The 26,080-nt window shown below is 48.0% G+C and overlaps 2 protein-coding genes across 3 annotated transcripts; one reads left to right on the plus strand and one right to left on the minus strand.

The window, feature by feature from the left end:
• The first annotated feature begins 851 nt into the window (after positions 1-851).
• Positions 852-8,245, plus strand: LOC144136280 (uncharacterized). Its single transcript, XM_077668499.1, has 3 exons — positions 852-1,009; positions 2,958-3,311; positions 7,827-8,245. The coding sequence occupies exons 1-3, from the start codon at positions 857-859 to the stop codon at positions 8,010-8,012; spliced, it is 693 nt and encodes a 230-aa protein (XP_077524625.1). The 5' UTR covers positions 852-856; the 3' UTR covers positions 8,013-8,245.
• A 2,234-nt stretch (positions 8,246-10,479) lies between these two features.
• On the minus strand, positions 10,480-21,124 carry LOC144136281 (aquaporin-7-like). Of its 2 annotated transcripts, none has more exons than XM_077668500.1 (7): positions 20,753-21,124; positions 17,723-17,837; positions 15,153-15,279; positions 14,532-14,669; positions 12,906-13,024; positions 12,172-12,389; positions 10,480-10,826 (listed from the first exon to the last, which is right to left on the minus strand). In XM_077668500.1, the coding sequence occupies exons 2-7, from the start codon at positions 17,798-17,800 to the stop codon at positions 10,679-10,681; spliced, it is 828 nt and encodes a 275-aa protein (XP_077524626.1). In that variant the 5' UTR covers positions 17,801-17,837; positions 20,753-21,124; the 3' UTR covers positions 10,480-10,678. The 2 variants fall into 2 exon arrangements, with proteins under 2 accessions (XP_077524626.1, XP_077524627.1); XM_077668501.1 differs by having other exon boundaries at positions 17,723-19,465; positions 19,569-20,982.
• Between the last annotated feature and the right edge of the window lie 4,956 nt (positions 21,125-26,080).

A 26,080-nucleotide genomic window follows, 5' to 3' on the forward strand; every position in this document is an offset into this window, starting at 1 on the left:
AAACGGTGATTATAATCAGAGAAAAAGTGAACTGCAGCCATGTGTGCGAGATAAAAATGAGTGATGTATAAAAGAATGAATAGCGGATGCACTCCCTTGCCTGTGTTTTCTGTTTCCTGCACGTAAAGTCGTGTTCCCTTGATAGTTATTCAGCTAGCTCAGAGAAGATAATTCGCTGTTTACTTTCAGTGACATCTAGTTCGAGGAAATTCGCTTTTTCAGGAAATTTACTAGTCCAATTTGACGGAAAGAAAATCTTAACTGGTTTAAAAAAAATTAAGATCCGAAATTTTTGTGTTTTTTCCAAAGTGTTGGCTTTTACGAACTACTACAGGAAAGAGGGATAAAAGAGATTTCTGGAAATTTTCGGTTATGACATGGAACATCCTCGTTTACTTTAGTAATTATACTCCCCTCCAGTTTTCAATTTAATTGCCATAAGGCATTTTCGCGCGCATCAAGGCGTCATCACCTGAGTAGGCTTCCCAGTGAACACGTGTGCCATTTCCCATTACCGATTGAAGAGGACGAAGAACAGCAGCGACAATGTCTGGCCTCGACGGGTACAACTAATCGATTATCCTGTTAGCTATACACAAAATTCTTTCGCATGTCCAAAAAAGGCTAGATTGATTCTATTCCGGATGACTCATACCTCTTGAATTCATTTTATTTTTCCCGATTTTTTTTATCTGGATTCAGTCTTCTGACGTTTCCTTCCCCGCGCAAATGCTTCATTGGCATTCTACCCTATACCTTGGCCAATCCCCCCACGTGGGTATGTGCCATATTACTTGAGGAGAAGAAGAAGAAGAAGAAGAAGAAGAAGAAGACGGAATCGGAGACGAGGAGGAAGATGCCGAAGGCCAAGAAAACCCCGTCGGCTGTGAAGGGCACTCCCAGTTACTACTTCACGCCTCCCACACACTTGGCCTCACCTGCACGAGGGGCCAGTGCGCTGGTACAGCGGGAACAGCCGGGGCTTCAAGCGCACAGGGAACTCCAGGAGGTTAGATTTTTTTCTTTGTATCTTTGGCTGAAGAAGTTGCTGGCTGTCATTCAAAGCACGATTGTCATGAATCGATTCGGAACCGACTGCTTGGAGGCAGAGCAGCCTGGTCACGTCCGGTTGTTGGGCGGCTCGCTCTAGAAGACCAGGTATACAACCTTTCCCTGAGTAAACCGTCCACCCGGCTGGGGGACGCCTGCAGGCAATTGGAGAGAGCGGGTAATTCTCGGGAGTCCCTGCAGGGGTTCCATCCTTGAGCCTCCCGATTACAGTGCCGATGCTTTAGCGCCCTATCATAGCTGCCGTTCTGGCACAGCAAGCGGAAGCTATCCACTTTATCAGGCCCAGCTGCTTTCGCGAGTTTCTCACTGCGGCATGCGGTAATATCTACGTTCCTCATGACTGGAGAGAAGAGGCAAGCGTCGTAGATTTCGTTTAGCACACTTTACTGCTTACAAGTAAACAAGATGACGGCGAGAACTGTCTTTTAGGCCAAATATTTTAAATCCGTAACTTCGATGTTTTTTAGTTCATGGTGGAAGGGTGAACGCTTTGTTTTCTCTGTCTTAATTCTATTTCATGATGGTGTACGCTGTCATCGAGTATCGTGGAGATGTACGTAAACGCGCATGCGTATCCGCCAACGAGCCGACACACATGCACGCACGAGGGCGCACGTGGCACATCCCGCTCGACAGTGCAGTAGTCCGGTACTTGCCTTACAAAGCGGCTGGGGAGAAGAAGCGCAATTTTTATTTACACGAATGAATGGTTCGTTTTACTTTTGGGGTACCTGTACGTTTGGGTTTATTGAGATAACATATTTACGTCTATGACCATGTGTCAGAGGTTACAATATTAAGAAGCGATTTTTTTTTTCGCGAATATTCGCCGAACACGACTGACAGCATGCTTCGCTTCTACTTGACACGTTTGGAGCCTAAATCGGAGAGAACAGTTTTGACATTTTCCATCGAGATCTTTATTCTTTATCTAACGTGTGAACAGAGTTTCAGCTTCGACGATACGCAGTATGGCCTTTACAAAGCTTCTGATCGATTCCAGCATGTCGCATGCGAAAATACAATATAAACAATGGGCAGGAGTGAAGCCTCGGTCCATAGCCAACGTTTCGACTCGAGGACTTGGCTTCGTCTCGGCATGGGAGAATACTTATTCGTGAGAAAATAACTCGCTCCATTGAAAATGCGTCAGACTCTTGCCGAGCCGTTGGGAACTGTTGCTCATGCTACAATGGTCCGGTAGCCGAAAAGAAGAGTATTATACACCTTCTGCGAGTACGCGTCAGTCTGAACTAACCACGATAAGTGTTACGCTATTTTTTTTATGTTATAACATGTATTATTTTTTCCGGAGACATTTGGAAGAAATTGTGCATTTATATCAATAATTATGGTTATTCCGCCACTTTTTCCTTCAAACTCATACGCATACATTGAGTGTGCAAGAATAATGCTTTGCGTGTTAGATCTGTGTGCAGTTGTCTAAGGTTAGGCACATAATTTACCTCCGCATGTGTTACCTAAGTGCGCCAGGGAGTATTTTCATACGCGCTTTTCAGCGCACCACTGGCAATACCTTTACTATCTTCGGATTTTCATTGCTGCATAAAGTTTTGTGTGGTCTATGATGTGGAGGTAAACGTCCCTCAGGTCCACGTCGGCTATGAGGGACGCCGTAGTGGAGGCTTCGGATTTCATTCGCCTGGGGCTTCTAACGTGCACTGTCATGGCACATCAATATGGGTGGTTTCACAAATAGCTTCCATCGGAATGCGACCGCCGTGGCCGAGGTTCGATCCCGGGGCCTTGGCCTCTGAAGGCGAGAGCAAAAGTTCCTAAGCCACCGCGACCGCGGCTGCATAACTCGAACAATGTTTTGAGCATTAGCCAAAATTAAGAAAGCGACCACTGCGACTACGTTCTAGCCACATGGGCGGCCAGCTCGCAGCCAGAAGCCTTTTTCCGCACCGCCGACGCCGCCAGAGGTGCAGCAGCAGCGGCGCCACGACAAGCAGCAGGATGGTCGGCCCCGGCACAAGCAGCCGCCGCCGCCGGCGCCGGCGGCGGCAGATCGGGCTCGCGCGCCGAAGCTGCCGCCAGCGCAGCAGTGTCGGGCCTTCTGCTTGAAGTCCGAGTTGTCCGAGCCCGGCCGCAACGCTTGGTTCGCGTGCGGCGTCGTGTACATGATCGTGATGGTTAGCATCATCGTTTTCCTCATCGTGTACCTGATGCTCACGGCGCGGAAGCAGCATCCCTCGCTCACGCTGCCTGCAGTGAAGGTGAGGACCGCGGGGCTACGGAGAGCCGGGGTAGATTGGGCGGAATTTTCAACAAAATGCCATGCAGATAAAGGACAAAGAAAGAAAAAAAAGGTGCCACCACAGACGCTTTCTTGGAAGTGAATGTGCAATAAGAACACGCTATACACATGACAAACGAATTTGTTATATGCATATTTTTTGTTTTATTTTTGCTTTCCACGAGCACCTTTCCTCGGCTAGATATAAACCTGTGAGTCGGCGTTTGCGGAGCGTTTTATTTCTTGGATCGTCTTTTCGGGGTGTTTCTGTACAAACAAAAAAAAAACAGGTCAAAGGTTGAAGGTGGTCTAGAGCAGCGTGCAGATATCTCCGAATAACGATGATACAGCTGTTGTGTATGGCGTTCTGTCAAGAAAACAGAGGTGTCCAGCGATATATGTCACAAGCCTAGTTAAGGTCAGTGCACGCGCAAGTATAGTCGACGCCATAGTAATAGCGGAGACGCAGAGTAGGTGTACGCGAAAACAATTTCCGAAGTGCAACATCCTGTTAGCTATTTCACATAAAATGACAGCGAGATGAGGGGACTGTTGGGATATATGTACAAATGAAGCCAATAGGCTGGCGGAGGCCGTACGCTCACATCTCACCGGTCGAATGTTGTATTTCCCTCTACTTTCTGAACGGTCCTCTGGGGCTAACAACTTGTCCTCTAATCAGGGCTTCTATAAAAAAAAGCAACTTTTCTCTTTGTTTTCCCTGGTTTTAGTGACTGTTACCTTCTTTCATCTGCACATAGTTAAGCTGATGCGGGAAATGGCACGCGAATTGTTCTGCAAATCACGGAGAAGTTTGAAAAGAGTATGCCACGCTTGAAAAAACTAATTCTTTTCAAATTCTATAAGTTTCATAACTAACCGGCACGTGTTCGCTACTTCGCCGACGGTATTTTGTGCATGGGCCTGCAATATAAAAGGATACAAGCAATTAGAAAAAATAAATAATTGTATTATACCTCTGCACTAAAACTGAATATGTCTTCTGCGTGTTACTCTTTTGGAGGAGAATTATTGCGGAAAAAAAAGGTAGAAGGTGAGCTTGTCGCTCATACTTGCGTAGCAATCATGGGTTGACTGCTCACCATGTGTTCTATTTCTTATTGCCGTTACCTGCACACACGCCGTTTACCACTGAGGGCGGACCTGTGTGCGCGTATAGCAGGGGTAGCATGGTTTCGAAGTATCCGCTGTGGTGCTAACACGACGCAGCCTAGTATATACAATTATGCAAGTGTTCGCGCAGACCAAGCTGGGATTTCGCATATGCTCTAAAAAAGTGTGCAGACCCGAGAAGGCTTGTCTGGAATGACAAAGCAGTGCTGTGTGGAGCAAAGGAAGCAAAATTTTGCAGCAGTTTTAGCTGCTGAGTTTCGCAGACGGTACTAACTCTCGAACACATCCTCATAAACATACAGGCGACAAATGCTCGTTCACTGCGCCCACAAAAGAGCAGCTGAGCTAAGTATATCATTCTACCTGCTTCGCAGCACACCGCTCCATCGATATGGACTAGCCTGGTCATGTTTGCACGCTGAAACCCAAGTTAATCACTAGTTGAAAGCGTAAAGGGGCAACGCTGGAAAACTTCTTCGGCAGTGGCGCATAGCGCTGTAGAGCTGCGCTTAAATCAATTTTGGGAGCACGTTGGAGTGGCCATGTTCCCCACTTGTTCCGCCCCTACCTTTCAACCTTCTATCCGACCAGGAAGCGACGGAAGTGACGAGACATATTACCCGTGCAGTGAATGTGTGTTCAGTTTTCCGTACTGTTCGCTCTCCGAACGGTCAAACGGTCTTCATCTATAATATTTAATGTACCCCCTTTGCCAAAAGTAACCGAGCAACAGGTTTTTGCTTCTCAACCGTATAACGGAGCCTTTACGGCACCCCTGAAAACCGAAAGCTGTCAAAACGTGAGGACAAGGTTCACCTTACTTCACGGAAATTCAGAGCTTAAGGGCTGCCCTAAGTGCTTCGCTACGCGGCTATGAAACATACCACCTGTGCCCGGTTACTTTTGACAAAGACGATACAATACAAATCCAAACGTGCACACTAATTAGAATTCCATTCCGATCAAAGAAATCCCATTTCACATACGCTTTTCGACGTTCTTCTGATGGCTAATGAGGCGTGAGTGCGGTTGCCTCGCATGCGAAGTAACGCAATGGATGGCTTTCCGCCTGTGCGGTAGCACCGCATTATTAGAGTTATAGCATAACGCGGTCCGCGATCCGCTACCGAGAACCGCTTCCGCGGGAGCCACTGCGCACGCGCTGATAGGTCCCGACGTGGCAGGCGCGCACACAGCTGACGGGCACGTGGCGCCATCTGGTGCCCCCTTGGCGTTCTGCGCACGCGCAGTGGCGTCTCGCGGAAGCGGTTCACGGTAGCGGATCGCGGATTGCACTATGCTATAACCGGGAAAACGGGAGAGACCAATGTCAAAACTGGTTTCTTCCGCCGCCCAGTGGCTGGGATGGAAGTGCTACTGGCGCACGTATAAAGGACCAAACAGTCTCGAATTTTGTCCTATAGTCCGCATTTTGCATAAGGACTCCCAACACCCTATGCCATGTGTTTCAGCGAACACATTCAAAAATTTTCAAAACTGGGCTTTTGGAGTAAAGATATGGCTTTTGAGATATAGTATTACCAGTGTTAGCGGACATCAGAAAACCGGTGAATCATCTTAAGTTGTAAGACGGCTAATTAATTTTTAATAATTAACTTTTTAACTGTTTGAGTTAGGCACCTAGTTTCAATTAGAGATTTATAGCCGGTCGTTAGTAATAGCCGCATAAGTTTTTAGAATTTCGAAAACGAAAGTACCCTTGGCGCTGTGGCTCGACAAAATTTGGCTTTTGCAACTAGTTACGTACACAAGGGAGGGGTTGCTTTAAAAGAACGTCTTGCTGGGCAAGTTGGTACATCTTTGGATTACAGGCGCGAAAACAGACAGACCACAAGGTAGATAAACGGGACGGGACGGGAGGCGCTCCGTCCCGTTTATCTACCTTGTGGTCTGTCTGTTTTCGCGCATGTAATCCAGAGGGGTTGCTTTGTCTGCATGCTTTCGAAAGTTTTCGCACGATGCATCCAGATTGTCGAGCCACAGCGGCGAGAATAATAGCGTTTTCGAAATTCTAAAGACTGATATGGCTATTACTAACGACCAGCTACAAATCTCTAAACGTCACTAGGCGCCTAACTCTAGTATTTAAAAAGTTAATTATTAAAAATTAGTTAACCAACTTACTACTTACCAAGATGCGCCGGTTTTCTAGTGTCCGCCAACACTAGTAATACTATGAAGCAAAAGGTATATTTTTACCCCCAAAAGCCTATTTTTGAAAATTTTGAAAGTTTTCGGTGAAACACCCGGTATATTCGCTTTGTTCGCAATAGGCATTTGTCTTAAATTTAGGACTAGCGAGACCCCCGTGCTTTCAGACTGTGCCGAATGCACACACAAAATAAAAGTCAGGGCCACCATTGCCGCCGTTGGTAATTCTGGATGCGAGGGTTTTTGGCCACTTTATTACGTGCGCTATTATAAGGGCGCCAACCTCCGAGGAATAGGAGCAGAATAAGAACACTTGCTTTCAACTTCAGGGATGAACAGGCATTCAATGTCTCGTTGGCCTTTCAGTTCTTAATTTTTACTTTATTTTTAACTGTAAACTTTCCGTCCTCTCACACCACTTCTTTGTTGGAAGTTTGGTAATACTAGGTCCACAACATGGAAACTTGCAGCGCGAAAAATGCGCCCATAGACTGGCGTTCCAAAAAATAATCACAAGAGCACGCTTGCTAACTGGGGAAACATTTAGACTGCACACATGAACCGTACACACTCTAGCAGTCAGCAAAAATTCACAGGGACATATAATTACTTTACGTGTTGGCAATGCGATGGTATTAGAAGATGTTGATGCTTTTACATGGAGTTTTGTGTCATTCTTTCATGGTTGTGTTTGCGGACGCTTGCACGCCTGTCTGCACACAACCAGATATCCCTTCGGGTCCTCTAGCTGGTCGTTAGATGCTTCCTCGAAATTGTCTATAGGTGGCGTACAGACGCAACGAAGATACACCGAAACGTATAGTTGTCACTTCAGATCGGTGACGTCATTTCCGGCTCAGGGAATTATGTGGTCGACGAAGCATTTTTTCTTGGTTGGGGGGAGGGGGCGTCTAATGCTGTCACATTTATAAGTGGATACTTCCGGAAGCGCAACAGTATTCCTAGGCACCGTAACCTAGCTCTCGCTAGTATACGTGGAGCTTTGTGCAGTTTGCTTGCAGAGGAAACGGCGAATTTTATTTTTTAGTGATATTTTGCGATGATACTCTTATTGTCGTTTCTTTGACGATGAACTCTTAAGTACAGGGGGGCAACAGAACATAGGAATCAGGAGACAACTTGCCAAAGGGAGCACTGCTAACGGCGGCGTCCTCGTATCGCCTTGCAGTTGGTGGAGACCGAGAACCCCGTCAAAGTGGAGCCGAGAGCTGTTCAGGGCGTGCCGAATCGCGTCCGTCCTGCACGCTTTCGCGCCAGCCAGGACGCCGGCAGCGAGGCATCAGCAGCCGACATACTCGAAGAGAATGGGACAGGAGACGGGATAGAAAATACCAGCGACGACGAGTCACTCTAAACGGGTGCCTACACAGTTCATCAGATAAAAAAGATGAACAAAACAATAACGAAAGAATAACCAAATCAAGTACCTCGATTTATACAATCGAACACTCGTTACACTGCTGGCAAAGTTAATTAGCCTCGCTGTAGTAACTTTAGCGTGCGCAATTTTCAGCCTGGCCGCGGAACTGCAATTGTTTTGACGGTTCCATAATATGCGCTCTTACCTGCGGGATTGTTTTTTACCCCATATGCAGCTGCGACCATCAGTTCGGGGCAGGCGCACCCACGAGTTCAGCCAGTGCGCACTTCACTTCTTACGTGTCAAAATAAACCGTAAATTAAGACAACCCCTTCACCTTGCCCTGCCGTCTCCAGCACCAGCTATACGATATCACTGATTCGTAATTACACAATTTAGTAAGTGGAGGACTAATTCGACCTTTTTGCCTTAAACTGTGCAGGACAACTATATTAACTGAGGATGTTGGGTCTACTGTATACAATAATATGTTTGGTTATTGTTTAGGGGGTTTAACGTCTTAAAGCAATTCAGGCTATGAGGGACGCCGTAGTGGAGGGCTCCGGATAATTTCGACCACATAGGGCTCTTCACCTTGCACCGGCATCGCACTGTACACAAGCCTATAGCATTTTGCCTCCCTAGAAATGCGCCACCGCTGCCGGGATAGAACCCGCGTCTTTCGGGTCAGCAGCCGAGCACCATAACCACTGAGCCACCGCGGTGGTGCAAAAGCTTTGCGTTCTGTATGAACTTGTCGGGTTCTTGTTATTGATTTAGTTCTTGTTTAATTTTAGTTCCCTGCGGTGCATTGGTTGATATGTTTCGTGGCTTTCTTCCTCCCCAAGTCCTATGCCAACAACGGCTCTGTTGGTTCACTGATCGATGACTATACAGCAACAACAAAACTAGAGAGTTTTCCTCCAGCGAACTGAATGCTAGACGGCCAGAGATGGTGCGATGTAAGCGATGTAACATCGCGTGCAGATCTCGGCCACTTGCCGCCCTCAGTTGGATTTGCACGCACTGGCGAGGAGGATTGATAATGGTGTGGTATTGAACCGCTGACAAGGACAGAATGATTACTCGGTTCTCTTATAAATACTGCGCGTTCATCTTCGTTCTGAAGTGACAACCATTATTGGCGCTTTTTACTGTATACTGGCGTCTGCGCAAAATGCCACGCACTCTTGCTATAACAGGGCAAGCAGTTGTATCCACCTCTCCGTGTTTGGAAACATGAGGTTAATAAATGCGTGGCCTCGTAAGCAGAAGAGAGCCTATTTAGATGCTCTGACGCGTCCCTTCTATGTCTTTCCCCGAACGACCAGAGCACATCCCGTGCCTGCTGCACCACGCTACCGGAAACAGAAGGTTTTGCTTATCAGGCAGGTCACACGTGCGCTAATGATGCAGGCGTGCACAAGTCCACTCAATCGCCGCCTATATGGCAGATTGCCAAGATGGATATGAAAGGGGTCGGCGCGTCGTCAGCACATGTCTCGAAACGCAACGTCGCCCAGAATCAAACACAGGCAAGGCTTATGGGATACCTGCTCAGTGCAATGCGCCTCAACTCGCAGCGGGAAAGAGCTCCCGCCAAGCGCATAAATCGCGCCCAACTGAAGACTGAACCAAAGCGCGCTGGCGCGTCTCGCATCTGCAGCTGCCTGCTTTAAGCTCGACATCACGGACAAGTCTCTGCGGATAGCCCATCGTCTAAAGAAGATGATAAAGTTGCATCTCCGAGTTCATGAATATTTGTTATAGACAGAATATTTAGACTTTAAAATAGATGTAACCGAGAGAAAATCCGTACTTTCTCCAGACATGGGCCTTATGCCAGCCAGTGCGCGCCATGATAACCCACCACAGGTCGTCGCACATGTATCGGCGCCGTGTTCACTAAAAATATTGCTTCCTTTCGAGTACATAACTTTTCGGGTCATTATCAGATTACCTTTACAGCCCTAGGAAGGAGGTCTGCACTTTCAAATGTCACTGGAAATGAACCGTGATAGGCTGGATGTCTTTTTTATGGACGATTAAATTTAGCATCGTTACGTAAAATAGTAAACTGTCCGCTCCAAGAGCCACCAGGAACTCGGCCACCCTTTAATTTAAAATGAAACGATAGAAACAATTTTCACGTTCAATAGCACAAATTGGTACAGCACACATCCATCTCATAACTGAATAGTAGAAACTACAGGTAACCGTTTTCTTTTTAGGATGCGATGACATGCTCGAGGACGTGCTTTTGCTTTCGGTATGGAATGTCTGGCAGTAGTGGTGTTATACCCTCTACTGGTGCTCGGCTGGGTGTGCCGGAAATGAACGCCTGTAGGTGGCAATGTTCGTGGTGGTTAAAAATTCCAGGTGGACGAAATTAATGCCCCACCCCCACAGCTGCGGCGATTCAAGCAATACACAGTTGCGGTAAACAAGGAAACGAAACTTTGTTAAACAAGTAGTGGCTTTATTTGGTAGGTTAAAAAATTTTTGATACCGCACGTTATTTTTGATAGCGCAGCATAAGGAATCAACAAAAGTTCAGTAGGATGGTTACAGAATGGAATGAACACACGAGTGGCCGGGCCACCATAGGTGCTCAAGGGGCCCTAAAAATGTGGGCAGCAGGGGTGCTTTTGCGTAGCGCCTTACAAGGGCACCCGACTGCTGCCCTGCGAATCGTGGTCGTAGGCAGGGCAGTGCAGCTCCACGGTAAGGGTGTAGAACCAGGCGCCCACGATGGCGCCGATGTGCGGACCAACGATGGGCACCCAGAACCAGTTGTAGCTCCGGAAGCTAGAAGCAGAAAAATAGTGAGAGGAGCATTGAAATCATTTGCACGTACCGGTGCGGTGAGAAACCGCGACAGCCTGTCTGCAGCGAAGTGAAAAAAAATGGAATTGGTGCGGAGCAGGTTGAGCGGACCATATGTTTCTTTTGCATAATCTAGTAATCGGTATACGAACCAAATGGATGGAATATGCAGGAAACTGCAAGCGTGCTTTAAATACTGTGGACAAGTTGATACGTGCAACGCGAGGGCAATAGGTGCACCATGTATTTAAAGTGAAGAGCCTTCGCGGTTTCCTTCTAAACCATGTAATGGCGAGGACAGACGTCGCTCTCACCTTAGAGATCTAGAATTCCGGCGCACATAAGAAGCTAGCGTAAGACCCAAAAGATACCCTCTTGTGATATTTACTTTTGGACAGAGGTTTGGTTTATAGAGAGTTTATCGTCCCAAAGCGACTCAGGGTATGAGGGACGCCGTAGTGAAGGGCTCCGGGAATTTCGACCACCTGGGGTTCTTTAACGTGCACTGACATCGCACAGTACACGGGCCTCTAGCATTCCGCCTCCATCGAAATTGGACCGCCGCGGCCGGGATCGAACCCACTTTTTCTGGCCAGCAGCGAAGCGCCATAACCACTCAGCCACCGCGGCGGATTTTTGGACAGAGGCTGAGCCTCTGAAGTGACCAGAGTTCCGGTGAGACGCATAATGTGTGCGCCATTTGTTTCCTATGTAAAATGGATGCCGCACCCTACTCTGGACCTTACCGCATTGAAACATACGAGAGAGCGTTGGGTTCAAAGCGACAGTATCAGGACGGTTGCAGGCGTCTAGATTCGCAAACCGACTTTTTTGTAATGGCTTTGCTACTCTGCAAATTAGCGGCGCCTCGGTACTACCGCGGGGCTTATTGTGCGTCGTGCGTCTGTTTCCAGTAACACCAAGACCAATTCGCCCCGTATAAAACTATTTTAATGCTAATGACGGGTCGCAAGTATCAATGGGCCTTGCTACCGAGATTGAAAATAGGAAGACTGATAATGCATGTTGCAGCAGATTGAAAGTTAATACATGGCTGGGTAGAAAAAAAAGTCGACATATGGTCGGAATTTGAGGTGCTATGCAAACGGGAGATGCTGAAAGTGTTCAATGGAGTGGCTGGTCCGGCATGCAATTGCTTGATCGTGATCAGTCGTGTCACTCTGGTTTGCTTTGTTACAAGGTAGCTGCAATCGGAAGAGGCAAATACCTTCACTTTAGCATGAAAACTGCATTTGGGCTCGACCACAACGGCAGAAAGAAAACGCTGTTGGCGCCGTAACGAAAGATCATAGATCCGCGAGCGCACCTGAAGACTTCGACGCCCCAACCGGCGATGGCTGTGAATATGCGCGGCGACAGGTCGCGGGCCGGGTTGAGAGGCGCGCCACAGTTGTAGCCGAAGCAGAGGGCTATGGCAGCCAGAGCGAGGCCGATGAAGAGGGGCTGCAGCCCCGGCGCCACGTTCATGTTCCGAGCGTCGAGGATCGCCAGGAGGGCGACCATCAGCAACGCAGTGCCCACGATCTGAAAGGGGGAGGACGGTGGTGCCCAGGGTCCATTGAGGGCCGAGAAATGCTCGTAATCTGCTTACAGCGTCCGAGAGAAACATCGTGCATGCGACGCAATTACAAGTGTGGCGTATTTGCCGTGCAGATTACTTGACCGTGCTGCGTTAGGGTCAGATAAGCGCAATTGTATATCGCTATCATAGGCCCGGTTCAACAAGCAAGGAGTCATTACGTGCAGTGCTCTGCGATTAAAGTGCTGCTACTTGTTGCCGAAATGGAATTCAAAGGGAGGCCATTGCAGCACACGCTCCTAAAAATAGTTTCCAAAAATTCAGCATTTGGTCGCCCAATACATTTTAAAGTCATATCCTGGAGCCTTAATCAGGGAAAGCTTTCGTGTGCCAAGTGTGACGGGTAGCACACCGCAAAGAGCAGTAGCATGGACAGGAGGTGAGCAAGATCGTACCTGTCCCATGTTAAGCGACAGAACTATTGTTGCCGAGACCCGAAGTTCGAAAAAACCATCAGATACCTGGTCAACCAGGCAGTTTCCGGTGCCGACAAAATCCTTAGGATAAGAGGCGAAGATCGCAGCCGTAGCGTTGACGCCGGTGACGCTTCTGATTCCACCGTCGTACTGGTGCAGAGCTCCTGCGTACGGGCGGTGGACATGAAGTAAGAAGCATACCGTTCGAAAAGAGGACACTGACGTCACAGCGTTACAGCTCGCGTTGTGCAGAAAATCGGGCGTCGTCGGCGTTGTGAGCGTAAGATCCCTAGAAGAGCAATCAGGTGGGATAACTAAATCACATGACCCTGTGGCGTAAGGACAACCTGCGCACCGGATTGTGAGCAAACTGACCACAGTGGAAGGTGGCAGTTGAATAAAAGACTGCAACCTGGGGGCGCACAAGCGCCCCCGATGGGAGCACCTGCCATCGTAGGGCAGTGACGCATCGCTTAACAGCTGCGCCAGGAGTGGTGCGACGACTGCCAGGGATCAATGAATGTAGAGAAAGACAAATTCAGCATATATCCATGGGCATTAACCCATTCGCTATCGAGTCGCACCCTTAAGGCGAGGCTGAGCTAAAGTGTCCCCTCCAATTTTTTTCACCACGTTGCGACATCCTACAGCATTATGCATGTTACTCGGTTGAACTGCTGGGCAATGAGTAAGGCGCCAGGATTAACACAGCGCAGCACACAAGACAAAGAACTGGCAGCACGAGCGCTGTTGCAAAATGGTTGCGAGCACGCGTAATACCGTAAATAAATTCAGCCATGCTCATGCGTGAAATTGAGACTTTTGTATGCAACGCACGCTCGACTTATATGCCCAGAATTCCCCCATTTGATGGCATAAATACATCGAGATTAAGCGAAGTGGCACGGTACTAAACAGTAGCTCCCGAATGAGTTGTACGCGACCCAGACCACAGACATGTACCGGTGGTTTCCACTGCCTTAGCTATCGAATCCGTCATACGACAGGTTTGCAGAACGTAAGGAGGGCATCGAACCACATCAAAACTTTGGGAACACAAGTTCCACACAGTATGACGGGACAGCATTAAAGGATCCCTGCGTCGCCATCACATACTGATCACATACAAATCATCGTTCATATTAATTCAGGACTAATTAACCGAGCGGTCCTGCAATGCAATTTATTTCGAATACTTTCCAGGCCCGGAGGCGTTACAGAAATGAGTGGTAAGGTACATAATAAACAGTGCATGTTATACAATATCATTTCACAAAGCGGCACAAAATACAGTGGTCTTGAAATTGTTACTGTCAGAAATGGCTGCGATGGAGGGAGAAACGTCGTTCCAGTTCGCCTCCTGTGCGACCTAGATACAAGGTAAATACAAGGGATCTATCCCACTGAACGAACGTTTCTCAGTGGTGCAGAGAGAGCTTGCCTCCCCCCCCCCCCCCCCCCCCTCCAACTAAAAGGACCGCTACTCGATTCCGCTTTACCACCTTTACTGCTTTTCTACATCACCCTCTAGATCAATCAGGACTTTCAACACACGCCGACGCCGGGTTTTCCTCGGGACGGGACCTTTAACGCTATCGCATTAATAATGTTCCGTCTTATGTTCCACACAGTCATGTAACCTTATCAGAAAAGTAAGCACGCAAGCCTCACCCAGGTAAGTGATGAAGACTACCACGGCTGCGAGAAAGGCGCCCAGGTACTGAGCCACTATGTAGGGCAGTATCTTGCGCCAAGAAAACTTGCGCACCGTGGCAAACGCAACCGTGACCGCCGGGTTGAGGTGGGCCCCTGCAAAGGCCGGGCGTACAAATAATCTTGCTTCAGAGTACGCCTGTACTAAACTTTATTACTTTAAAGGCACAAATGGGCGATGTACACCTGGACAGCGCCGTGAAGGGAGGGACTATAGGAAGGAGCACGATAACCATACTCGGCATTTTGCAATTACAGCAGCTGCAAAAAAATGCAGGGCGATTACGATATTAGTTAACGTAGACCCTCGGTGTGCGCAGGAGCGCAGCGCCAGCCCTGCTAAGGTCGTGCCGTGAAAGCAGGGTTGTGCATGTTTATGCGAACAGGCATTAAACGACAATGGAATGAAAGCGCATAAATCATCTAAAAAGGCTGCGTAGCCGAGTGTCGCAATAGTGCTGCGCACTTTATATCTACTGCTCCGAATTCCTCCCCACTGATTTAAAAGTTCTCGTTCCATCGAGGTCACACGTTAAGGCACGTTAGGCGTGCGCCGTCCGGTATGATGGAAATTCATACCCGAGGCTCCTCCAGCGACGAGGACGCCCAGCGTGAGGGCCAGGCCCCATCCCCAGAACCCGGCACTGTAGCTCACCACGCCGGCCTTGTCGAAGGTCAGCGACGCGAGCACTGCGGTGCCGAGCAGCTGCAACAGAATGCGGCACACATTCGCGTGTTGGTGTTGAGAAGATAAACCCAAGGGCAGCGCAAGGTGCTGGCGAGAATGGCTAGAAAAATATGCAGGCCAGGAACAGATTTTTGCGGCTTGGACACCCTAGAAGTAGTATTGTAAAGAAAAATGAAATTGCAACATTATACGGTCATCCTGTGGTGTTGCAACATGCGGAACTCGTGCAGACTGCAGATCACGGCTTCCCAGTCACAGCGAAAACTTGCACATGAATACCTGCAATACGTCAGGCAGAAAGCAACGAACTGTTCGTTCCCATCACCTGGAAATTGTGAACGTCAACCCAGCGGCGCGTCTTCGCGAGAGGTGTGGGACCCAAGAAATGCTTCCACATTAGGGGCAGAAGTGAATATTGTGATTCAAGCAGACATCTACGAGCACAAATGAGTCGAGAGCAGCAAATTTTCGGCCCCTTGCTGCAGAACTAGCCTATAAAAAGTCATGCTTTTCGTGCCAGCATAGTGCGCTGCCAAGCGTGCCGGCAATGTATGGCGCCTTTCTTCCGCCTTCCCACATCACCCACACGCCTGGCGAGGCACAAGCAACGGCCGAGGGTTGACACTGCTAATAGCAATATGCCCAACGACAAAGCAAGAATGGAAAGCAAGTCGAGCGTTTAGCCTCGAACAAGGCGCGCTGTATGCGAGCACTTGAGACTAATCAGATCTTTCAGCGGCGCTCCCCGACGAGACTAAGGATGTTGGTAGCGTGTACCGTGATTCCACGGTAGCGAAAAACTCACTTGGCCATGAAAAACATTCGGCGTTAGCAACAGATAGGCCACGCCGAGCTCGTATCACCGCTATCCAAATGTAATCTACGCGGGAATTTCGTTAGCCTTTTTATAGAACTATAACTTGGCAGTGGGCGATGATTTGTATCAATAGTCCAGTCCATTTGGCTTTCTGCAGAGCAGCGAGAACACATTGGAAGGCTTGAAACCATCCAAGCTCAACGACAACCGGTGTGGTTTATGTAATATCTGAAGCAGTATAGCTGCTACCGCCATAAACAAAAGGGACATGATAGCGAGGTGAAGTACAGAAAAGCGCCGGCGATAAGGGACAGGCAGAAGCTATATACAAACATACAAGGTAAACAAGGTCGCACAGTTCAAAAGAGTCGAGCGCGAGCGACCACTGGAAATTTAGGCTGCGTCTTCGACGTCTTGCCACATGTCGCGACGGCGTTCTGTTCGAACAGCCGAAAAATTTACAGCCCCAGCCTAGCATTTTACGATCGTGTGTACTTATCAACGTTCGGAGATACGTGTCGAGCTCTTCTGTGAACAAATACCCAAAAAAGGGCGGAAATTGCGGGCACACGGCTTAGCCTGTCGTGGTTGTTCGCGGATGATTGGGCTGTAAGCCAGCCGAGCAGCTAACGAGCGCCAAGCTGCAAGTGAGCGAATCTAGAGCTGAAGTGGTCTGGAGGAAGGCGTTCCAGAAAGTGTCAAGGACACTGAAACAAACAAAGAAACTATGGGTAGGGTCAAAAGGCAAAACCTTTGTTACACAAAGAGTGATGAAGGCCGCTACGAAGGCGGTACGGTTAGTGCAAGATTTTCTTTTGCCTTGTTTAGGAGCGGTGGGTGCTGAGGGTGCTTCCAACCTGCTGCAGCTAGAATGCACTATGCAACGACTAGAAAAAACGCATAACCAAGGATCAACGACTAGCGCTTTTAATGCTCGCAGTGAAAGGTTTGGATGGCACGTTTACCCTCATCCCTTCACCTTAAATGGTGTTGACAATGCTGCGACCCCCACCCCATGATCTGCCTAGCTGCCAAACGTGTGTAGGCTACCGATACGAATATTCAGCGAAGTGGCAGAAATGGTCCGTACACATGGACATTCAATGTGTTCTGCATTTGACAGCTCACGCAAAGAAGCAAGGCAGCAAACTGATTAAACTTTGCCAGCAGGCTTCGCAATGCGCCAGGGTCATCTTAAAAAGGCTGGCGTTTTTAACACGGCCACGGCAACAGCCTTTTCCCTAAGACAGGCAGCCAGTGAAGTGTCTAGAGGGAGTAATATTCTAGAATTAGCGGTTTCAGAAGATGAAGTTGCGCAGTAACTGGTATATCGGTGAACGGCTCAACCGGGCCCGAACGGTGGCGTAGTAAAAGACAAACTATTTTGACTACCTGGGTATATGAAGTGCAGGGCGCAAAATATATGCCGGGCTAGGTCGTGTAACGCTAAGCAATACACAGATATGTCGAAAGATATATAGGGAAAGATGAGAAACCCGCCAAGTAGCAAGAACGTGGCATGTTTGGGGAAGCGAACACAACGTACGCGTCACCCTGTGGCTTGACGATAAAAAAAAGCAGTAAAGCAGCGGGAAGTGCTTGCACAAAACGACGCGAGCAGGCGCTTCTGAAAAGGGAACTCACCACAAGAACGAATGTTCCGACGAATTCGGAGAGAGCTTCACGCAGGGTTGCATTGGTGATCTTGAGCTTTTCCAACATCTCGGCCGCTGCTGGATACCACAACTTCAGGATGCGACTGGAGCAAAATGGTAATTTTAAAGTTAGATTTCGGAAGTGGCCTCCCTGTATATACACGTGCCCTGCTTCCGGAGCGGTTCTTTCGGCACTGAAGTGATGCTTTAAGCTGCAAACTGTTATCAGCCAGCCCCTAGAAGGCCGGGGACCATCGGGGAAAGGAGGATAGATAAGAGGGTCAGTGGTCGGCAGTTGCGACAATGGATTGCGGGGGGTGGGGTCAGTTCAACTAACCGGCACATGCTGCGTTTGTTTCCTGTCCAGTTTTCAGGAAACAGGCGATTTCTACCACGGCCTCGTAAAGGAACATCTAGGGCAAGGTGACGTTTGCCTCTAACAATAGGGTACCGCGTCCTGATCACAGAAGGGCCCCTGAGATTAGAAGTAAAGTTAGCATCTAGAAAAGAAATACAGGTGCCATCGTAACCGGCTGATTTCACGAGTAAATTGCGTACCTCATTTTTCGCGAATCTGAGGCTATGCTACGCAGAAATTCACTTCAAAACCGGTAGACGACTTTTCGCCTTCAGAATCCACGTTTACCAAGAGCATTTGAATGGCGTTTCCCTCAGTATCCCTTAACCGCACGTACTACGGCGACATAAAAACTGCGAAAGCTATTTATGTAGCGTCTGGATGACTGATACGGTACGCTATAGGAGCGGCTGCAACGGCTGTTGAGCGGCCTCGCATATTAATTGGGCCACACTTCTCGCAAGATATCAAGTATCTGTTTGCTCTGTCGTCCTCTCCAGATTTGAGGACAGGCCGGTTCAAAGCCCCGCATTCTCGATTCGAAGTGGATATCAGAAAGGAAAGAACAATGTAACAACGGAATGTCGGGGTGCATGGGCGTAATGGCGACTATGCATTATGTATGACGCGGGCAAAAGCTGCAAGCCTCTTGCTAAATACGGAATACAAAAAGGTATCACATAGGACATCTTCGCATTTCGTGCACAAAGTGGCTAAAATAGTATAGCACTGAAAACAATACCGACTTGCGCGACGTTTTGCACACCACCCCGTGATGGAATCATCTGGCCTCGTCGTCAACGCATCGAAATATGGGTGAAGAGTTCTTTAATGCAGACTTAATTTTATCAGCATCCAGCGTGAGCTACAGCTGAAAACAGACTGCAGCAGAATTATTGTAATTAAAGGTGGTGGCTACCAGCCTGCAGCAACCAGTACGCTTCGCCACGAGGACAATTCCTAATAACGAAGATGACAGGAGCCTTAAGATTTTTGGCGAGTGCGTGGAGGGGCTCAGCATGTGAACCCTTCCAGTTTTTTAGCAATACCGCGCCAGACTGAGCTGTTCGTTTGAACAACTCAGTATGACAGAGCGAGTTGGCCAACTCAGAATCGCCGTATGCGCATGACGCGCAGGCCAGGCCGACCGTCGTCAGCTATAGGCTGCTTCTGAAGGTTAAGGACAGTTTGCATTCCACAATATTTGGCCCCCCTGAAGCATTTTTCTGCAGCACCTACAGGGTAGACTGAATCCGCATCATCCCCTTCCTAGTTTATGGATATGCTTGTGAGCTTGCACAACCACACCAGGCGCTTAACCGAGGCTTACATTTGTCAAGGCAGAAAGAAGCACGGGCAAGTCGGTACAATATCCTAAAGAAAGGTAAATCAGCTCAAAACACGGGACGAAGGAAAAAAAAACGACATACTTATTCAACTTGGGGCAAAGTGAAACTACACGAGCAGAAAGTAGAGCGAGGCCAATCCCACCAGCAGCTTACGACAACGACAACAGCATGAACCCAAGTCACGAGACAAGAGTTCTCTCGATTGAAGCTTGCTTTTTCAAGGATACGAAATATTTAGTGGAGAGTTGTTCGCTCGTGCCGCGACTGTCTGCACTTAATTATCTGTTGTGCTGTTTGACTTTACTGTAAATGCTGCGCCAACTTGCCTAACAATATTGCATGTTCCAGCTTTGCCTTTAGAATCTGCTCAGCAGTCCTCCGGTGTATTCAGATATGCACGATCTTTGGACCTCGAAAATCACCGAGCTATCTGTTCGAATCACTGCAGCTCAATGACGGTTTACAGCTGCCTCATTCCAGCGCGCCTTCTTTCACCCGGCTGAAGGATCGCTCGACACGCTCACTAACGCCCGGATGCTGCCTAAGATAGAAATGGCAGCCACACTGAAGGCACGGGGCAACGATGCCCGCAGACAACTTACTTTGCAAGACGGACGCATTTTGGCGGCAGGATGTAAAGTCCAAGCGATAACAGCTCGTACATATTTAACTGGTAATAAAAATGGCTGCAGATATACTCTTCGAGTTAGTTCCCGTCTTCGAGTAGGAGTCGGCCGTCTCGATTTGCTGGCGTCAGCAGTGTATACTCGCTTACCCTTTCCATTAATTCGGTTCACTTTCTAGTGGGACATAGTATAAAAAGTGCACTATAAACTGCACGTACAGGATGGCATTACGCGTGTACGGTATTATGCTAGTCGCTTCTAGCGACAGCCTCTCGACAGCGCGGCGCCATCTGCACAACAAATGACCCCCACTACTGACCAAGGCGACACCTTGACCAGATAAAACCTTACACAACTGTATGCTGGTGACGCGCGCTCACTTTTCACGGTGGGTAATGTTCTTACATTATTAGTTTCTGACCGCTACTATATCTTCCTACCTTAGTGCAACGACAGACTAGGCAGAGCGTAAAATTATACGAGCGCGAACTTGCCTTTAACAGGATGCGTCATACGGCGCAAGAAAACCGAGCACAGACCTTGATTACGAAAAACTAATGCAAAAAAATTCCCTTTGGAACCATTAAAACCATGCGTGCCTCCAACAACGTTTGAGGCAACAAAAAGTGCAGGATTGGTAGCCACACACAAAAGGAGCTGTGTGGTAGAAAGTGACTGCTACGAACCTGCGAAGATTTGCGGATGAGTCCAGGCGCAGTTGAATTCAACGCTCCGCGGTCACTATTGCTGAACACAGAACGAAGACGGTAGGCCCTCTTGTCGACTCTTCTATTAACCAAGACAACAGGAGGGCGGATACTTGCAGCACCTTTCCACGTTAGCGCAGCCTTGCCTTGCCTATATGCTCAGGCGAAACGCAAGAACGTCCCGTCACTGCGCTCGCTGTCCTAAGAATGACGGTGGTGGGACAGACGTCGTTTTTGTAGCTGGTCGTGGACGAGGATCAGGTCACGTGCCACGAGTTGATAACTGCAACAGGCTTCCACAATGAGCGGCGCACTGGACATGTCCGCGGCGTTCTGCGCAGGTTTACAAACAGGATTTCTACGACGCAAGTAGAAGCACGGCGCGTTTATGTTTTGCCGGCAGAGCCGGCATGTGATGTGCCGGGAGCGCCGAAACCACATGCCATGTGATCGGTTGCACTATGTACTGTTGTTGTGTTGCGGACGGTAGAAAGAATACGCCGGGAATAAGCTTGTTCAATGTTTCGGCAGCTCTCGTGTCTTCTACTTCGCGTCGGCCGCACCTGCTCACTGCTAGTAGGAGGTAGAGAAAAGCCTAAGCGCAGTTTCAGTCAACGCCCAGCCGCAGGTGCTGATTATTTCTTTCTCTGGGGATAGCCAGCTGCTCCAAAATCACTACTGCGACGGGCACACCGTCTTTAAAACTAGGATAGCCTTTGATGCACACCACACCTGTCGAGAAAGAATTTTAATCGAGGATGGTACATGCAAGAATAGAGGCTTGGAAAGCTGTCAACCCCTGTACTGCCAACCGATGAAGGCGAATTCAAGAGCCACCTCCAAGAATCACAGGCGTCTTTCTTTTGACGGGTGCAGCCGATGGCTCTTGCGAATTTCAATGTATACGTAATACTGAAACTGGCCTGAAACACTTTAAAAGGCTATTCTAGACTGTCTAACGTGGTCGACTCCTCAACAATATTAAAATATAGCTAGAGAGGTCGACAAAATTCGCATATACCCGCTCAATCGTTAGGAGGGTACATCCCTAACAAAAATGGTCTATAGACAGTCTATAGACTTATAGACCATACTGCCTTCCTATAGATATTTATTTTTGTCTATTCATAATATATGGACTGTCTATAGACAAAAGTCTACTAAAAGTGTATGGCCATAAATCTATAGATTGTCTAAAGACTGTCTATATGACTTGTATTGTCTATAGACTGTTCTTTAGTGTTTGTCTATAGAGAGCTATAGACATTATAGACAGAAGTCTAAAGAAATTTTTGTAAGGGATAGTTCAGCTTCATTCCAGTTAATAAGTACCGAGCGTCGGCAGCTCACGCACACTGCCGGCAAGCAGTCGGGAACTGTTGCGTCCTACATTGCTGTTGACGCGGTCATCACCAGCGTAGCGCGAAGAAGCGGAGCGTGCGAGCTACGCCCGAAGCAAGAGCATGAGCCTGAAACGGAATGGACCTGGCGTTTGTCGCTCTATGGCCACGTGCCTGCTTCAGGCGCAGCTCGCACGCCCACGAAGCTACTTCTTGCTCTACGCTGATGGTGACAGCGTCCACAGTGATATGGAACGCAACAGGAACAGACACGCGGTTCTCCTTCAGCCCGACATCACTGCTGATGTCGTTCATGCGTCTGCAGTTCCTTCGCTTATTTTGTTTCGTTTTGCTTTGCTTCTTTCGCGTCGCACACTTGTACAAAATAAAATGACAGAACCGAGACACCGCACAAAAAATTTGGATATTGATCGACTGATTTTCAAATATATTTATCTTGTATTAAGCTGTAAAGCCATGCTGCAAGGATCAGACAGAAACGTTGCCCCCATCGCAACATCAAACAATATTTATTACTTAGTGAGCGCACCTTTACTGCGGAACAGCGGAGCGCGCACGTGCATCAGCACTTATATATTACGAGTACTTTTGGTCGTTGTCGGTCGTTGAAAATCTCTGCGTGCAGTTCTGATAATTATCGGGGCTTGCTGTGTCCTGATACATTAATTACAATATTCTCCAGGAGAATAGACAAGTGCCGTCACGTGGCAGGGAAGCGAGTATTGCGTAGCACTGGTGCCATGTTATGATGCATCCTTAGAACATGCCACTTAACTTGAACCTTGCGACCTGTTTTTGGTAGATTAGTAAGTTTGTAATGGCCCTGCACGTTCTCCACTATGCCAATGTCGGCGAAACGCCTTGCGGGGGTCTTTTTTGGTTAAAATGCGCAAGTATAGAACAAAACACGAAGGAAGTTGGCGGGACAATACACCGCTCACAAGTAGACGTTGAGCTCACATATAACGGCCCCATTTATAATAAACGCTAGGTTATTTCTTTACGAACGAGCATGGTGCTCCCGTCAAACCGTAAAAATAAATACACATTTGAACAATGGTACTGTGCTTCAGATAAGCGAGCAGCCATGGCGATGTAACTCGGTTAGAAGGAACAAGGAAGACATCCGTGACACCCGTCCCGTGGGCACCCAAAAAATCCAATAAAAGAAGCGAGACATTACCGACAAAATTACACAGTTTTATCAAATAACAGAAAAAGAGGAGCACTCGCCAAAAAAGAAAAAAGGAAAAACAAAGACGTTTCGGGGCCCGTACGGGTTCCTTGTTCACAATGGCAGTGGATGGGCGAAGGTAGTTACTTATGTACGGTGCAGGTGACGTAATGAGCATGCGTAGATCTCAGGAAGATTACCCCTCGTTCGGTTTAATACATGTGGTGTCGTTTGGATGTGAAGTGATTCTAGAAGCAAACGGGACGATAAATACTTCTCCGTCGCGATGACTGAGGCGTTGTTCCAATCGATGGCATGGGATGCAACTTGATAGTGTTCAGCCAAGGCATTTTCTTTCGTGCGGCCTTTGGCGACGTCATTTTGATGTTGTTTTAAGCGACTGATAAAATGTATCAAATGCTTCCTACAAAAATGGACGCCGTGGAACGGGACAGCTGCGCTGGTGGATGTCACGACAAGCTTTTGCGTTAACGTCCTTCTGTGCACAAGGAAGGGCAGCAGCGACCGGCATCTGACTTTTTTCTTCGGCAAGTCTCGCAAGCTGCGATGCTTTGTGAGCGGCGTTATTGCACACTACAGGCCAGACACAAAGGCCTTAATAACACGTGCCATTTTTTGTCCGAAGAGCGCGCAACCAGGCACTAGTTTCAACGGGGCGATGCGTATCACCCACGATTTGCTTGCCTACTGGCTTGCTGAGTCCCACCATGACGCAAAGAAAAAACACGAGCTTTTGCTCGTGCTTGACAACTTTAGAACGCACCACGTTTTGCCTTCTGTGTCTGTAGTGACAGTGCTCTTTTGCCACCGTATATGCCAAGTGCAAGATGCAGCCACCGGACATAAGTACTCATTCACGAGCACAAGATGTATCATCGGCGCATCATCCAGCGCATGCTGATAGCAAGCGACACACCAGGTGGCTACTTTCCGGTTAAGATATCTTTGCCGCTGAGAAGATTGCTTCCGTAGAGCATGGTTCACGGGCCAATGAACGACTGAGTACGCTGTGTAATATCTGTGATTACACGCATGTGGATTTGTAGCAACCCGTTGTTGAGGAACAGATGGCCGGACATGACTTCCTTAGGATGGCTTCACTGTTGCGGGTCACGAGGCCGGCATCGCAAAGCCGTCCCCTGAAGAAGCCATTGTACGCGAAGTACGAGCATTCTCCGACTGCCAAGAGTCTGATCGTCGAGGAGGCCGACCTGCTACCAGTTGCCGTGAGTGTTTTAGCCGCGATTAGGTATATCGCTTTCTTTAAGCAGCTTGTTGGAACCTAGGGATCGGCGAGGAACGTATGTATGAGCTTTATGGATTAAGAGAGCATGTTGTTAAGTGAGTCGGTCGTTCATTGTCGCACGAGTAACTGTGAAGACACAAACATGGACGTGATGGCTACTTAACAAGCACAACAAGCGCAGTGCTTTGTTCTGTTATGTCTTGTATTCAGGGTACACTGGTGTTATAGCTTTTCGGAACGCCTGCGGTTTGGAAAATTTGAAAATTAGTTGTTGGGGGATGGAAATGGTGCAGTATCTCTCTCACATCTCGGCGGGCGCCTGAACCGCGCCGTAAGGGAAGGGAGGAAGATGGGAGTGAAAGAAGAAAGAGGCGGGCATATGGAGGGCTCTGGAATAATTTCGACCACCTGGGGATCTTTAACGTGCACTGACATGACATACCACACTGGCGCCTTTGCGTTTAGCCTTCATCGAAACGCAGCCGCCTTGCCGGGTTCGAACCGGGGACTCCGGCTCAGTAGCCGAGCGCTCTAACCACTGAGCCACCACGGCGGGTCTGCCCTGATCAATTTTATGACATTGATTGAATTTTTTTATATTTAATTGCGCAAATATGCCGTTCGGCTTAAGACAGTTATATATACACATGCAGATCTGTGTCGGCTATAAATGCCAACAAGGCCCGGTGTTTATTTTGGCTCAATGTTTCCCCGTTTGCTGACCAGGTCCTTGCTTCGCGCAAGGGTATCATAATATACTAGGTATTTCAGTGAAGGTGAACCATAATTTTTAAAAATTGACTTTTCGAGGTATGAAGGTGGTTTCTGCAGACAATAATCGTGTGCTGGCGAACATAAAACAGGTGAATCATGTTAACTAGTTAGTCACTTGACTAATTTCCAATAATTAACTTTTTAACTATTAGTTAGGAGCCTGGTTGAAATTAGAGATTTGTAGCCGGCCGTTAGTAACCGCCATACCACTTTTTAAAATTTCGAAAACACGATTACCCTCGGTGCTGTGGCTCGACAAAATTTGGCTATTTTGACTATATTTACGTGCACTGGAGGGGTTGCTTTGTCTGCATACTCTTTCAATGCGCATGTATTTTGGCACAATGTAGCCAGTATTTTTGGGGTCACAGTGCCAAGGGTAACCACGTTTTCGAAATTCTAAAAACTTATATTAGTATTCCTAATTACCGGCTACAAATTTTATTGCAACCGGGTGTTTAAGGGTAATAGTTAAAAAGCTAATTATCAAACTACTTTACCGACTAACTACTTAACTTTGTTCGCCTGCTTTCTGATGGCCACCAACGCAGGTCTTACTGTGCTGCAGAAGCTGCCTTCATACCTCAAAAAGCCTATTTTTAAAATTTCTGGTTCACTTTCACTGAAGGAGTCGGTATATTGGTTCGTATTTGGTAAATATGCTGGCTGATGTCTCCTCGGTCAGCGCCGATTGTGATGCGGGGTGCTCTTTGTACGAAGAGATAACTCGT

The sequence above is a fragment of the Amblyomma americanum genome, chromosome 6 (assembly GCF_052857255.1).
Source record: "Amblyomma americanum isolate KBUSLIRL-KWMA chromosome 6, ASM5285725v1, whole genome shotgun sequence".
Taxonomy (NCBI): domain Eukaryota; kingdom Metazoa; phylum Arthropoda; class Arachnida; order Ixodida; family Ixodidae; genus Amblyomma; species Amblyomma americanum.